The sequence below is a fragment of the Amblyomma mixtum genome, chromosome 2 (assembly GCF_055824585.1).
Source record: "Amblyomma mixtum isolate Tamu chromosome 2, ASM5582458v1, whole genome shotgun sequence".
Classification (NCBI taxonomy): domain Eukaryota; kingdom Metazoa; phylum Arthropoda; class Arachnida; order Ixodida; family Ixodidae; genus Amblyomma; species Amblyomma mixtum.
In genome coordinates, this window is record NC_143013.1 from 198,258,219 (window position 1) to 198,274,959 (window position 16,741).

General features: G+C 45.6%; 1 protein-coding gene across 1 annotated transcript; it reads left to right on the top strand.

Annotated features, from left to right (window-relative positions):
• The first annotated feature begins 2,797 nt into the window (after nt 1-2,797).
• Nucleotides 2,798-13,733, top strand: LOC149362160 (uncharacterized). Its single transcript, XM_089568232.1, has 5 exons — nt 2,798-2,911; nt 4,376-4,539; nt 5,837-5,910; nt 9,230-9,316; nt 13,582-13,733. The coding sequence occupies exons 1-5, from the start codon at nt 2,798-2,800 to the stop codon at nt 13,731-13,733; spliced, it is 591 nt and encodes a 196-aa protein (XP_089424358.1).
• Nucleotides 13,734-16,741: the final 3,008 nt, after the last annotated feature.

Consider the following 16,741-nt stretch of genomic DNA (forward strand, 5'->3'; position numbering starts at 1 on the left):
TTATCCTTCTGTTTGATGCAAAACGCCTCCGCCAACTCACGCGCCACCTGGTCACGGCTCCTCCTCAAAACTTTTGTATCTGTCAGCAAAGGCAGGCAAGGGTTATTGCGCGTAGCATCCGGGCATGCGCCACAATGCAGGGGTAAATTCGACCCTGTCCCTGATTTCATGGAAAGCTGGAGCTCCCTTAAGCGCTCATTCAGACATCGGCCTGTCTGACCGATGTATACCCTGCCACAGGTGAGGGGAATCTGGTAAACGACACACGTCTGGCACCTGACAAAACGAGTGGCATGAATTTACCCCTGCATTGTGGCGCATGCCCGGATGCTACGCGCAATAACCCTTGCCTGCCTTTGCTGACAGACACAAAAGTTTTGAGGAGGAGCCGTGACCAGGTGGCGCGTGAGTTGGCGGAGGCGTTTTGCATCAAACAGAAGGATAAAGATTGCGTAAGGGACCCTTCTATCAAACAGTATCACAATAAAGACAGGTTTTTGGTTTCCACATATGTGTGATGTGACAGTTTGCAACTATAAAAGGAGTGTCGTGCTTTCAAATAAAGTTAGTCGCGGGTCTGCGCTTGTTGTGTTATCTTCTTGTCCTTGTCTTTTTGTGCGCAGTACCCCCCCCCCCCCCCCCCCCCTTGTATTCACCATGATTGACCGACTAGCCCAACAACGTACGCTCTTAAACTTAGCAGTGATTTCGCAGGAAATTGAAAGGAAAGCAAGAGTTGCGGTTAAAAGGGGACTGAGGCCGGGATTTGCTTTTTCACCAGTTAGGGGGCAGAACGGCAGATGTAAATGAACATATTAGAGATTACTTTGTCGTGGCGGCGAAAGGGCAGATGGAAACAAGTCGTTTAGCAGGACTGATATTCCAATGGTGTCATTTTTCTAGCAGACAGCCGGGAACACCTGCAATATTTGGCGGACATTTGCGGACAAGAGGTGGAGGTTCTCTGACTATCAACGCAGTAAAGCGGGAATTATGGCTTATGGCAAGATTACGTTGCAAAATTGGGACGCAACTGCAGCTAGGGCGTAGCTTGATATCTGGGCAAACGTACCTTATATGTACAGTCCACGTCAAAAGTATACAGCCCAAGGGGTTTGCTTCTAAGCTGTTTAGCGGGGTTCCATGTCCCATATAGCTGTCCAAAGCTTGGGAGGATTGAGGAGTCGCAGCCATTTATGGTTCGAGAGATTACGGTCGCTGAGGATGCATAACTAGGCATGTAGCAGGCCTCACAAGCAAACCTTTTGGGCCGTATACTTTTGACGGGGGGTGTACCTTATTTGCGTGGATAAAGTACCATGATGTGTAGATGAATTACGGAGAGGCAACGTACCAGACCAGAAGAAATTAATAGAAAAAGGAAAAGAAACGCAGCTGTCGTAACGGGTAGGCCAACTTTGGTGATAAATAGGTATGAAGTAACTCGGGAAATCTGGAAATGTGCAATGATAGTAAATTTGACGGCTGGAAATGGTGTTGTGAACTTGAAATCTGCTACAAATTATGTTCTTGAAGTAAAGGAGATGACAGTCGGCAGGCTTGCCCTGAGGGCACATAGGAACACAAGTGATGAAGCAGTCCAAGGTGGTGTTGGGTTGGCTGCTTTCGATTGAGTGACGCAAGCGGTAACGCTCATGAACAATTGGTGAGGCAGATGGAGGAGAAGCGAACAGTGGCGAAAGTTGTATGGTAGTTGTACCGCTGAAGTATCCATACAATATCTCGGAGAAGCCGGCGGCTTACTGATAAATGTAAATGTCAGAGGAGAAAAAGGATGTAGTATAATCCTGAAAAAGTGTGTACGAACCTTAAAAAATACTCATTGGTGAAAGAAAATGCTGAACAAGCTGACGCTGGAGCCCTATAGGGCAAATGAAACAAAATTAAAATAAATATATTTTAGTCGATTTCAAACAAAGCGATTTACTTTTCAATGCTTGGACTGGGTGCTTGAAGCCAAAGTGCTGCTAGCATACATTTGACAGCCTCGATCAAATTTTCCGTTGCAGCATCGAAGAAAGAAACCATAGAACGTTTTGTAATCCTGTGTAAGTGTGTCGTCTAGTCGTCGGTCCACGAGGCCTCCATACATCTCAGAGAGGCATTCCGGTTTAGGAAGAGCCAGGCCATGCTCTACTTTAAAAAACCGGAAACACGTAAGAAGCGATTGTAGGAGAGGAAATTTGGCAGTTAATCCGAGAAAAGTTAGCACGGTAGGAATAGATGCCGAGGTTAAAGTTATCACCATCCCGGTACAAAGTTGATCTACCTATCTAAAACCCCATGTTTTGAAATGATGGGCGTCCATACATGCTACGCTATCACTGTATACATCTACCTTGGCGCACGTGGCACCAACCTTCACTCTCCCGTTCACTCTTGAGCAGCGAGCAGCTGCGAGCCCCGCAGCGCAGGCATCGGGTTGTTAGCCGCCGGATGGTGGTGTTTATTCCTGCTGGAAAGTTTAATGTCCCAAACTTTCATTGCGCACTTTTCGCCATGCAACGTGGGTGACTTTTTTATTGTGAATGTCAGGAAATTACGTATTACCATCTCCTACATCCCCCTCCATCTTGTTTTAAAGGGCGGCTGTTGGCACGACAACCACGCTTACATATCAGTGCACGTTAAAGAACCCCAGGTGGTCGAAATTTCCGGAGCCCTCCACTACGGCGTCTCTCATAGCCTTAGTCGCTTTGGGACGTTAAACCCTACAAACCAAACCAAACCAAACCAATCTACCAAACCACGAACGGCGAACGTTCTGCTAGAAGACATGCAGGCGAGATCTGCCGCCTTCATTTTCCCTAAACTCCTACTAACCATTGCTGCAGAACGATATTACTCAGAAATGCGCAGCGAAGTTAACGAGTGCCAAGATGCGAGCAGGGTAAGGACTTGCAACTTTGCCTTTCTTCTCTGATAACTTGAAGCCTGTGATTGCTCCTCCCTTTTTTCTCCTTTTGAAGGGCAATGCATGAGCCTGATGAGACGCGTTCTGTTAAACCATGTCTTCAGAGTTCCTTTTAAAAACCAGACAGCAAAGCCCCCCAATTTCGAACTATGATTCTGCTAACAACAAAGATTCGGTATAGTTGTCTTCAGCGCCCCTTTAAGATCACCAGAGAGGAAGGCGTGTGCAGGCGGTTGACAGACAGGAGTGGCACCCGATTCTTGACCAGGTTTCGGCATGAAAATAGATTTTACATCATCCTATAGGCAGCCCCAACACATGCCACATGGCACATATCCCTGTTAAAAAATAAATTGAAGTACATTCCCTGCAAAGGGGCTCATCCACCATTTTAAAATCGGAAATTACACCACACAGAAGCCTCGGCCAGAATACAAAGAGGAGAATCGTTGCGAAATTACTGGAGGCTGTCCAAATTATTATACATTGCATAAAAATTCAGAACAGTTGTAAACTCAAAGGGGGCATGTACCTCCATTGCAGTGTGAGGGTATGCGTCTCGCTGCACATGAAGCTGCTGCACTTAGTAATAAGAAGAGCGATTAATTGCAGCGAGGCTTACAATGTGAAATAAGTTCTAGTAGCCCCTTTCGCCGAGTAATCAAGCAACAAAAAAGATCAACATTCTGGTGAAACAGAGTAGAGATTGCTACACAGTGCTGCGAATTACATCGTTTCTTCGTCCACGTGCCGTTACGCCGGTGCTCTTTTGGCAAAGAACATCTGTTGTGTGCTGCATGTCTTCCATTGCTCTAGGCAGTAAACCAAAGCTTTCATCAAACATGCGCCATATTTTATATGGGCATCCAGTTTCGAGCCAATGCGACGAGATACCCTTATCAGTCCTGTTTGTACAGGCGAACTGCGTTCAGTGCACCTGTGTGTGAGGCAGTTGGTTGCTCGTTTCTTTTTTTTTTTTTTCAGAATTGTTTTTTATCGCATTACAATAGCATTGTTGCAGGTTTGTGGTATGAACCTGCTTCTGAGCTCAGCTCTTCCTTCAAATTTTAATGCACGAAGTCTATGCACCGGTGGGTTTTTGATCGCTCGCTTCTATGTTGACTTTTTATCTTCTGTTTCGTGCATAAACCTGTACAAGAAATTAATATCCATGCAGTTTTCCCCTACGCTGCAATGCTCTCTATATTGGTCTTTATGCCCATCATTGGTTGACGCGAGTACGTTGGATGCCAATTTTCCCGTGCACTAAAATTACATTTCTCTTTTCACTAAGCAGTCACTCAAAAAGTGATGATATTTACCGTCGTGTGGCGAATATGGTCTTCACCTTTCATACGGAATTCTACTGTGCTCGCGTTATTTGACAAAAGATTTCCTTAGGAGATTAACAAATGACAATCATCGTGTTCTGATGTGCAGTGCTTTCCTGATGTCGGAGAATGGTACCAGATGTACAGAAACTACAACTACGACGCTGACTTCGGAGGAGCATCGAAATGCGTCAAGTTTTACACATACGGCACCTACGAGAACTTCACTACATCAATGGCCTTCACTTACGGAACCACTGGAACGGAATCAGTGTGAGCGAACCCAAAGAATGCGTTGAAAAACTCGCAGATTACTGCTCTAAACCAGGGTAAACAGCAACATGGGTTTCACGGATCCAGCTACCAAGAGTCACGGAGCCTAATTTTGACAAAGTGCTGTTTTTTTTTCCTGCATTGTATCGCTACCCACTCTACTGCTACCCATGAATGGAGGGAGCATGCATATTACCTTGTCTCTAAAGGAGTAATTAAGTGATATTTATTTGAGACGAACTCACAGAAGACAGTACAGGACGGGGAATAAGTATCGCTCATTTACTCTTCTAGAAACAATGCAGTAATAACTAGCCCCTAAACGCGTTTCATTATGCACATTGCTTTTCTCCGTTAGGCCTCGTTCTACATGGCACCCCTAGTATGAAATACGTTCCATGTCCGCTGCTATGGTCGGGCTACACTTAACTAGTACTCATACGAACGTTGAACAGAAAACGGCTGCCGCCGTAGCGAAGTTTGTAGAGCACTGCAAGCGACACGATGAGATTGTGAGTTCCGATCCTACCGGCGCCATATAGTTCCATCTCGTTCTGTTTCCTGCTAATTATTTCATATAAAATGATCAGGCATACAACGTCTTTCCCTCGTTAGCGCTACCGAAAAAATAACTATGGTTTCCTTGGTTACGTTCACTGTTCATGCAACTCGTTTGCCTTACCCCGTAGAAATAACCTTATAAATTTCACGCATCCAGGCCACGTAGAAGTGTGCTGTTCCAATCCATCATGTGAAACAGCGGGCTTGTGCATCATGAGAAATGCGCTTGTGCATCGCGAGAACGGGCTTGTGCATCATGAGAAACAGAAGGAACTGTACATGAGCTCCATGGAGTAGCGGTGCATTTCTGAGGTGTGATGCTTTCACTCCAGGGTACGTCCTTTAAAAATAGCTGCCACGGGAGGATTGATTCTAACCCATTTTTCGTTTCTGAAGCTGGCCGTGCGCTGTGAAGGGTGCTGTGGCGTAATCATCTAATGCTAATTTCCAGCATTCGCATTCTCGGTTATTTCGACTTGCTCAGAAATCTCAATACACAGCAAAGTATCATTTTACTCTTATCGAAAGGTGCTTCTTAGGGGCGTTAAACTTAGCTATTATCTGCTTTCTACCAGCTCAAAGTGCAAGCGCGTGAGCCCAGGCGCGAAATATAAGGAAATATCTCGTAATAAATGACGCAGTGGCAGGACTAAAGTTTCGTACGTTTTCAGATCACTAAAGTCAAAGGTTATTCAATTTCTAAGATGTAATTAAAAGTAAATCTCATATGTTTCAGGACCGGCCGATATACCCTAACATCCACTCCTCGCTGTGGGAGCAAAAACTTATTCACATTCGTTCCGGATGAAGGTAAGCATTGAATGGAAAAGACAAATTTCTCTTCTTGGTGTAGTTAGCGCTTTTCCAAGGTTAGGCTTCAGCAGCTTAAAAACGGTAATTAATATTCTAAGGCCAAAATATGAAGTAATATTCGAAAGAATGCCTCTCCGGCATCTCAACACTAGCAAAAAAGATAGTTATATATGAAAATGTCGCGCGAGACTTTTCAGAAATGCAACCCAGTATCCTCATATCACCTTCTCCTCCTTCTCTCACCATGCCCCCGAAAGCTCCTTCGGCGTCATGGATTTTGTGCCTGGCATCACCACGTCCTCTGAGCCTCCATACAGCTGCTGTCATCCGAGCCCTGTACACAGTTTGAAAGGGCAAGGACACAAGCCGCAAACGGTTGCGGTCGAGGCCTTCCTGAAACCGCTGACGTCGGATGAGGGATCTGGGTTATTCGTGGGTCTGTAGAGCTTAAGCATAGATGGCATGCGCACGTGTCTCGGATTGGTGGGTCGCGTAGAGTCGGGTCGGTAGGATCAGTCAGTTCGTCGCGTTTTGTGGTCGGGGTGGGAGATGGGGCTGGGGCTGGGCCAAACGGCAAGGTAGGTTCTGGTCAGGCGGGCTGGGGCACACCCGGCCGGTGCTGACCAGGAACACAAGGCCGACGACCATGGCAGACGCAGCACGCTGAAGCTCCAAGACCAGCATGGCGATGGAAACCCAACACCTCCACCAAATGTTACGTGACGGCAAGCCCGATGAAAACAGTACTACATGAGACATGGCGGTGGAATGATTGAATGGCGGCGCGCCTAGCGCGAACGCTCACTGCCGCGCCACTGCCCACTTTGTCGTCTTCTGGTCCCTGACAATAGCTATAATATGATGGATGCCGATATCCGTGAACGTCAGCGTTCGCTTTAGTTTTATGTGTCCGCTGGTGTCTGGCTGAGATTGCGTATAAACACGTGTGATAGTATGTCTTCTTCATTCTTTACAAGCTTAAAGAAAGCTTTGTTACCCTGCCAGTGCCCGTGGAGTCTGCCATAATACTGTTTATGTATGTACAGAAGGCAAAACGCTTGTCTAGAGCACGTTCTGGGCGTCTTTGGAGGTGAACACGCGATATATAGCGCTAACATTTGGTTAAAAATAGTCTGGATGTAAGCAAGAGCAGTTAAACACAGAGAATTTCGTCGTCATTTTTTGCCTTCCTAGTCGCAGCGGCTTCAGGAGCTGCGGAACACACAGTTCGGTTGTTCTATACATGTATTGGGCTCTCTTTACAGGTTACTCTTGCTTTCCCCCTTTCTATGTATACCCCTCCCCACAACAATAGTGCTAGTTCAAACACTGTAAAATTTGTAAGCAAGTAAATAAATGCCTTGTTGCATACGTTAGAAGTAAATTTTGTGATGGCCATGCGGTCGTGTAAAGCAGAACTTGCGGAGCTACTTCAAAAGCTAGTATACATCACGTTGAAAAATGATGACTCAACACATTCTAGGAGAAAAGCGCGCCATTTCACGAGCCTCGGCACCACTGCTGATCATGTGCCGCTAAGAGCATGCTATATTATAGACTAGATGTGGCCCACTTCGCACACCGTGCTTATCCCACGCGCTCGGTTGCGTGAGACCTTCCACCGTGCATTACTGCCTTTCCTCACCCCGAAGTTTAAAGGCGAGAAAAACTGCTTCCCCGTGAAAAGAAATGGTACCGTCCCAAGAGAGAGAGAAAGGAAATTTAATGAGGAAAAGGTGGAGAGGTCGGCCGGTGGTGACATGGCCCTGGCCTGCTACTCCACACTGGGGAAAGGGAAGGGGAGGAAAAGGAAAGTGCGAATGAAGGTTGATGATGGAATAATACAATGAGTTTCACGGGTGATGTCCACACACACACACACACACACACAAACACACACGCACACGCACGCACACACACAAGCGCGCACACACACACACGCGCGCGCGCGCGCACGCACACACACACACACACACACACACACACACACACACACACACACACACACACACACACACACACACACACACACACACACACACACACACACACACACACACACACACACACACACACACACACACACACACAACACTGGCTGGCACTCGTATCGCGGTTAGTAGACGTACATAAAACTGGTGTCTGCAACACAGACACCGACACATGTCATTAACCATGTAGGTAGTGCACAGGCGGTCACAGACAAGTATCCAGGCCTGATTACACCTATTTATATGACGCCTGCTGAAAGGATGCCACCTAGATCTGCAATGATACGAGGCCTGCGATCCGTGGGGCTCCAAGGCGCCCACGGTCATAGCGTCCTCAACACAAAGAGGCTGAAACAATGTCGTCGTTTATGTCTCAGCTTAAATTATCATTATCACGGCACACACGGACGGCACATGCGGCACACAGTAGGGAGACCTACGTAACTTTGCCAAGAATACGTTTCTGGAACTCCCTGCGAGCAGTTGAACAGACAACTACTCTAGTACCCGCAACGCCGTGTGCTTCTGAAACATCTCCCAGCTCATCATGGCATAGAATGGAACGAAAGTATTAGGCTGCGTCTTATTAAATCTCCTCGAACAACTGCCAACCCTGGTCAGAAAATTACGGCCGCAGCTACAGTCGAGTTCCATATATTACTTCTTACCTAGCGGCCTCGAGAATTGAAGCATACTTTACCGCTCTGGCCATCTGTGTCAGGAAGGTCAATGTTTCCTACATGATGCACATCATAAATGGGGCAGTACAGATGCGAAGCAGTTACCGCACTGCTTCCACCTCACCACGACTTTTATTCCTGAAGCAGCCAAATCGCTCGCCTGCAGGACTCCGCTGCATCCTATGGCTGCCTTTATGCGTTAGACAACCGCCGTATCACCTAAAACTCCAGCGTCATCAATCCGTGCCTTTTGAGCTCCACCAGTTTCAGCAGGGTCGTTGATTTCAATTCTTTGTCGATCTGTGTGGTAGTTCTACAGGTTCTAAGCAAGAGTCCCTTACCCTTGCCAACTTAAGCGGCTGGGAAGACACTAATATGAATACGAGCTTGTGGAAAAGAGGCCTTGCGATGAGTTACGTGGCTGTCAGAAAAGCCAGCAAGAGGGAAAGCATGAAAAACTAATGAGGACGCTTTGGCCGTTACAAACTCAAGCAAGGAATTCTATTATGAACGTTCTAATATTCTGCATCTCAAAACTCCTTCTGATGCCCTAGCATCGCTTCGAAGCTGTACAGCATGCGTCTAGCGCTTTCTATCATCACGATAGTAACGCATGGTTTTCTTGTTCGCGCGTACGTTGCCAAGGTTCTGGAGCCGTTCAAGAAGCGTGGAAAGTGATTTATACGGACTGTGATACCTGTTTCATCGCCCGCCATAGCTATGCCGCTAACGGTGAGTGATTGCAAACTTGAATGCAGAGGGAACATTGTTGCTGACATTGTGTTCGTATCCAATACACTTTGAACATTCGAAATCTATGCCAGATCGTTCAGATCGAAACCTGTGTTGACCTTTACCGAGCATGTAGCGTAAACTAGTTGCTTTCATTGTCGATACTGCTCATATTTTGCAGTTGATCATTTGAAGCGTCCAGAAAAGAACGCCACAGGTGTTGACAGCAATTTTCCAAGCTCTAGGGCGTTGTTAAAACTCCGTTTGCGCCAGACATTTCTCATGCCGGCAGCCCCAGTGCCTTTTGACGTGGTTCTCCTCCGGAAAAACGGATTGTTGGGCTAGGGGTTGCATGATGCAGGAGAAGAGCGGCGCAAATAACACAGCACATTAACACTGCACATGCGCAAACCACCAAATGTTTGTTTGACAGAAAAGAGGCATATTTTTAACACCGAACTCAGGCACGTGAAAGTTGAGGAATGCACCAAACTCATAGCATGATCGCTTTGAATACAGCAGGCAACACGAAGGCTTGCAAACCTTTCTGATCGCTGCCATAAAAGCACTGCTATCATTCTCTTAACAAAAAGAAGGTAATTCTTAGCAATAGCAGGCAGAATCTCGCAATAAAAAAAATGCAGTCACAAGCATTCGTAGCAAAGGCTGTTTCAAAAAGGTCAACCAACAGCAGTAAAAAAACTTCTAAATAAAAAATGACAACAAAAATTCCAATAACATTCAAGCCAAGAGCAACAACAAACTGGAACAATGTTGGTCAAATGTTTAGGGGAATCCCCCAATGTGGAGTAAATTTGTGATAAGGGAGTAATTACTCACTGGTATCCACCCAAGCGCAGCCATACGGCTCCAAAGGAAAGCTATGCAGATTTCTCAGAAACTTCGTAGTCAAAGAAAAATTCGTCCTGTTTTTTCCCACTTCGAGCTATTGATCAATTCGCTCTCGCCCTACCATAAGCTTGCCGTCCCGGTTAGCTCAGTTGGTGGAGCGACTGCTCCGGTGAAGCGGTGGTCCCGGGTTTGAACCCCGGACCAGGACGAATTTTTCTTTAACTACGAAGTTTCTGAGAAAGCTGTATATCTTTCCTTTGTAGCCGTATGGCTGCGCTTGGGTGGATGCCAATGAGTAATTACTCCCTTATTACAAACTGGAACAACAAACACCCTTTTTTCCGTCCCCGCAAGAGTAATAACAGTAAATAAAGGTTTCCTGTTAGTATAATTGACAAGGTTTTGGTAAAAAAAAAAACCTTCGTTTGATGTTATTAGACTTGTGGGGCCGGCAAAAAGCGTTCTTTCGTTGTATTTGTTATTGGTGTTGACTTTGTTCTCATTGGCGTTTTCGTTTTGTTTTTTAGTATTCTGAATGCTTTTGCTTCTCATTCATGATAATGTTCTTGTTAAGAATGTCTCATGCTCCTTTCGCTAACATTTTAGTCTTTCTTTTAAGGCGAGAATGGCAATCTTTATACTCAAGCGATTAGAAGGGTTATTCATTTTTTTTTAAGGTTTCGTGCTGCTGCCTATGATCGATGCGATCATGCGATGTCTCACGTGCCTGATTATCCTCGAACTGCATGGACCCTAAAACTATTTTAAAGCCATTGCACTACTACATGCAAAAGTCGATCTGCGGGATGTGCATAAGTTTGACCTTGGACTGACCTTTCAAAGCCGCTTAGAAAGAGCCCTTTGCGCAGGCTACTCCCCAAATTTGACCTTGGGCGATTTGTACCAAAACCGATGTCTAACCATAACTGACCGTGCACAACACAACGCGATGGCGTAGGGGTAAGCATCCGCCTCGCTTGCAAGAGGGACGGGGTTCGAATTCCGGTGCCACGCAATTCTCCCCCGGATTTAAAAGAAAACCCGCGTGTCGATAGAATTGCATAACCAGGCCTGGGGTGCGGCCTAAGCTCGGTGACCAGAACCGACAACGCACTCCTTCCCCAGTGCAGGATTTGGCCACCCTGGTGTAGCCCTTGGCCACAACCTTCTAGGAACAAACCAATTCACCTTCTGCCCTCAGTCCTCAGCGGCTATTGGGCGACTCACCAAGGCGGTGGTCATCCCTGTGACACAGCGTAGGGTGCTAAAAATGTCTTGCTCCGGACTGGCCGCCATTTGAAACTGAATCTAGCTGTGTTTAATGGTAGAACCTTATTCAGCGAGGCTAGCGAAGCAGTGCTGTTTGAGGAACTAGCGGGTATTAAATCAGGTGAATGGCAGCTCACCAATATCACTCAAGAGGAAAGTATACAACAGCTGTATCTGTATCTTACCGGTACTCACCTATGGGCCAGAAACATGCACGCTAACGAAAAGGGTTCAGCTTAAGGACAACACAGCGAGCTGTGGAAAGAAAAAATAAGAGACGGGAAACGGGCAGAGTGGGTGAGGGAACAAACGTGAGTTAATGAAATCCTAGTCGAAATCAAGATCAAGAAATTCTCTTGGGTAGGGCATGTAATAAGAAGGCAAGAAACCGCTGGTCCTCCTTTACGGTAACGGAGTAGATTCCAAAAGAAGGCAAGCGTAGCAGTGTGCGGCAGAAAGGTGGGCGTATGAGATTAAGCTGGTTGCAGGGTAACGGTGGCCGCAGCTGGCAAAATACAGGGTAAATTGTGAGAGACATGGAGACAGGAAGAGCCTTTGCCATGCAGTGGACGTACTCAGCCTGCTGATGATAATGACTGGCGACCTCCAAATTTGGCCCTGGCGGCCGCCGAAATTTGACCTTGGCCGATTTAGACAAAAATCGACGTCCAACCATAACTCACTATCCCCAACACCATGGCGATCTCAAAATTTGGCCCCGGTCATTTGCAAAAATTTGGCCCTGGCTACCTCCGAAATTTGAACATTGCATAATCGGACTGAAATCGATGTCTAACCAGAATTGACGGGGCCGAACACGGTAGCGATCTCGAATTTTGGCCCGGGACATTTCCAAAATTTGGACAGAACATACCTTAAAATTTGACCTTGTCAGGTTTGTACCACCATTACTGGCCGTGCCTAACGCAATGGTGACCTCCATATTTGGTCCGGGCGACCTCCGAAATCGGACCTTGTCCTATTTCAACCAAAATCGATGTCCAACCATAATTGGCCATGCTCAACACGATTTCGCCCTCCAAATTTGGCACGGGCCAACCTCGAAATTTGACCTCGTCCGATTTGGACCAAAATCGATGTCCAACCATAAATAACCGCGCCCAACAAAATGGCGACCTCCAAACTTTGCTAGGACAAACCCCAAAATTCAACCTTGGCCGATATGGACCAATCGATGACCAACCGCTATGGAGCTTGCCCAACACGAGGGCGACCTCCATTTTTGGGCCGGTCCTGCCCCGAAATTTACCTTGGCCGATATGGACCAAAATCGGTGTCCAACAATAACTGACCGTGGCAGACACGATGGTGACCGCCAAATTTCCCCCGGACCATTGCCAAAATTTGACCTTGGCCATTTGGGAATGCTTTCGCTCTATAATAGGTTTAACCGGGTTCAAACCTCATGGTGTAGCATGGCTACCAAAGGTACGCCTAGCGCCTTAGTCCAGCATGATGGCTTGTTCTTTTACCCTAGATCTTTCACGTTCAGTCTTAAATGAGCTTCGTCCAGATAGCGATAGTGTCTGGTCACGTGACTTGACATGAACGTATGGCGCGTATATAAACGCCACGTAGCCGCACTCATTATTCATGGAAGAAGAGCAGTCAGGACTGTCTATCTAGGCATGCCGGAGCTATTACTATTATAGCTATTATTATAACCGTGATTAAACCGTGCCTAATTTTTTTGGAAGTTTGGTGAAGAAAATAAAGGTTTATTTGTACTGCCACGTCACAAAATTACCGTCACTTTGACTTGGCAATAACTACACGCATAATAAGTTACTTTTGATGTAAGCATGATGTGGTCTGAACATGCAAATCACATTACAAGAAAAATCGCAGCCTGCTTCCTTTCTTCATAAGCGTCGAATCAAGTAGTTTACTATGCGTATGACACAGAATAAATGTCGTGTATTCTTTCTAATCTGTTATTCTCACTAGAATACACAAGTATCAAATAGAGACATGGTAGACACATTTGCGGGGCTCCTGACTTATTCATGAGCTTGCTTCACCGTGGTAATCTTATCTACAAGGAACGGACTATGTACGAGTTCATTAAATAATCCTGTTTGGCGCACCTTCCCTCACACAAGCCTACCGATTTCTCTGCCCAGGATACGGCTGCACCCACTGGCGCCGGGTGTCCACATTCCATGAGCAAGACGACCACTGCGAGAGAATCTACGAGGAAAACTGCGGCTCGTCCCCCAAGTACCAAATCTACTACCCGTCGTGCGCTCCGGACTTGGGCATGCCTGGTCGGTAGGGAACTCGATCTGTGAGCGGATGTCGCCGTGTGTGCCATACAGATCGCTATCGGCGGCTTTGCTCGGCAAAAAATTTTCTCTTTTGTGTATACGTCGGCACACCAATGAGCCACATGAGGGGTATGAAGGCCTCCTTTATGTCCCTCTAATTAATCGTGCCTTAGGTGAGCCGCCGCCACATTATGCCTGAAAACTTTGTAATCTTATCCGCCCACCTCAGCCTCTAACGCCCTTGTGCTATGCTTGGTCTCCCTTAGAGTCCACTTTGTTACCTTAGGGGATCATCGGTTATTTTGCTTTTGTGTGAAAAGTGGTGAACGATATAAAAGATGTGACCAGAACAGAACGCGGGCGTATAACAGATAGGCAGAGAAAATGACTTTATCAAGCTGAGGTTTCTGGCGGAAGTAGAGAAGTGCGCATGAAAAAAATGCACTTTGCAAAGCAATTATGTGTTTTACTCAATAGCGCACACATCCAACCATTTATACCGAACCGACTTTCATAGAACATAAAATGCGATATATATTATTTCGTGATTTTTGGTGAAGAAATTAAGCTTGGTGAAGAAAATAACGGTTTATTTTTTTAGAAAATAAAGGAAAAATGGGGCAATGATCGCTGAAATTGATTACAAAATAGAGAACATCGAACATGCTTTAAAGATCTGAAGTGGCCGAAAAGCAGGCTAAGGTGAAACTTGCCGTCGGCAAAAGTCATGTTTAGACAGACGTGAGCAATCGCGTTACCAGTAAAGATCAGATACCTAAAGTAATCAGATTTTTACACCAACCTATACAGCAACCAAAATGATCAGTACGCTAATGAGGCAGACATTATTTATTTATTATTTATTTATTTGAGGAGTAATTGGACATGCATCCGATAAGCAAAAAAGATTAAAGAAAGCTTCACAAGCAAAGCAAAAACAGAAAACAGCTGGAAGGATCACATAGCCGAAGCTCTGCCGATGAGCGGTGGATAAATTGTGCTGCAAAAATTTGCCACCCTTGTATTGACAGCTTCTCACGGGATCGAGAGTACACAAATGTTGGAAAACAATCAAAGCATTCTAAAGTGTAAAAAAAGTGAAAAGTACTTGAAAAATTACAGACCGATCAGCTAACTGTCTGTTGCTATCCACACAATTTATCAAGTGCTAGAGAAAGCTGCAGAATATAAGAATATAAGCTGCCCCTACGTATAGTGTCCATAGATTATCAGAGCAAGGGGTGTAAGGCAAGAAGACACTATCTCTCCGGTACTATTCACCGCATGTTTAGAGGAGGTTTCAGAGATCTTCTGAGGGAAGAGTTAGTGGCAGCAGATATTGGCGATTAGCTTAGTAATCTTGGATTTTCTAGTGATATTACCTTGATAAGCTACCCAAACAACCAAATGCAAAGTATGATCGAGGACCTACAAAGAAAAGCAAAATAGTGGTTCTGAAAATTAATATGAAGAAAATCTGAAGTAATGTCAAGTAGTCACGGAACGGAACAAGAGTTTACTATAAGCACCAAAGTACTGTAAATACAAGGGAATGAGTCTACTGCGAGTTCAGTTGGGGTTCCAGTCCATGAGACTGAAATCTGAAATCATAAACGTAATCTGAAATCATAAAAGGCAGTTTAGCAGTATCCTTCAGTAGAAAATATTATTACAACTGTATCTTACCAGTATTCGCTTATGAGGCAGAAATATTGAGGCTAACGGAAAGTGTTGAACTTAAACCGCGGACAACACAGCGAGCTGTGGAGATGAAAATGGTTCGTGTAACAACAGTACATTGGAAGAGAGCCCACTGGGTCAGGGAACAAACGCAAGTTAATGATGTCCTAGTGTCCTAGTCAAAATTGAGAAGTGGTCGTGGGCAAGGCTTGTAATATTAAGGCAAGAGAAGCGATGGTCCCTTAAGGCGATGAAGTGGACAAGTACAGTATGGGGCATCATAGTCGGAAGATGCCGCTATAAATGCCTGAAGGAGACTCATAACAATGTGCACGAAACGGCGAAAGGACACACTGACATAGAATGTTGGAATCTAGACAGTAAAACATGCGGGTGATACTTCGCGGTAACAAAAGTTACCAATACAAATCAGCTCAATTGCAATGGTATAGGAGGTATGTGTCAGCAGCCCCTCTGTGGCAATAACAGAAATTAAGTAAGGTTTTTTCGTCACAACGAAATGACGCCGCTGTTGTCGCCAACAGTATTCGTTAGTAAGAATCTTCCCCTGTGGTTGCCGAAGATTTTCATGTTTTGGTTCAGCCTGTCGTATCTATTTCCGCCAACCAAGCAATAAATTTCACTTGAAAGTCAGCGCTCGTCCTTCTGTGCATTTTTTCGCCCAAGTCTCACTTTGCGCTAATTCTACTCCACGTCAAGTTGGCAGATGAGATTTGGAAGTTTGCGGGGATAATCAAGCCGCAGCTGTTACAAGACAGGATTAATAGGAGGGCATGAGAGCAACCCCTCTCCTACAATGGACATAGATGCGCAGATAATGAAGTGAAAATAAAAATGACTTGACAAACCTGACTTTGCCGTGGAGGTCCTACTGTAATATGGCTTCTCACTCCTAGCCATCCTTGTTAACTTAAGAGCGTCAGTGCACTAAGGAGAGCCTTAAGAAACTTCTTCCGAGTTTCTATGAACGTGCACCCATGTAACTTTTCAGAAAGTGGAAAACTTGCGCTTAGGTTTGATTCTCTAATACTTCACAGAAGTGGTTCTGTTGAGTACCTCGAAAACATGAAGTGGCAATCATTTCAGTATTGTCAGGATAAGGAAGGTAGAGCCAGCATCGATAATCGCTCATATCCTACCGTGTGGTCCATCAGCAAGTCTGAAGAAACTGTTATTTGTTTTCTTTTTGGTGCTGTATGCAGCGGTTTTCAAAATGGACCCGTCCGTAGTCATGCGCTGGTACTCAACAGCCTGGGATGAAAATTCTGTGGAATCTCAGAGACGACGAGTGACAAACGCTGGCCCCCTTCCAAAT

Coding starts and splice junctions, on each gene's coding strand:
- LOC149362160 (XM_089568232.1), top strand. CDS start 2,798: ATGCAGGCGAGATCTGCCGCCTTCATTTTCCCTAAACTCCTACTAACC. Junction 2,912..4,375: donor AGTGCCAAGATGCGAGCAGG/GTAAGGACTTGC, acceptor TCTGATGTGCAG/TGCTTTCCTGATGTCGGAGA. Junction 5,911..9,229: donor CACATTCGTTCCGGATGAAG/GTAAGCATTGAA, acceptor TACGTTGCCAAG/GTTCTGGAGCCGTTCAAGAA.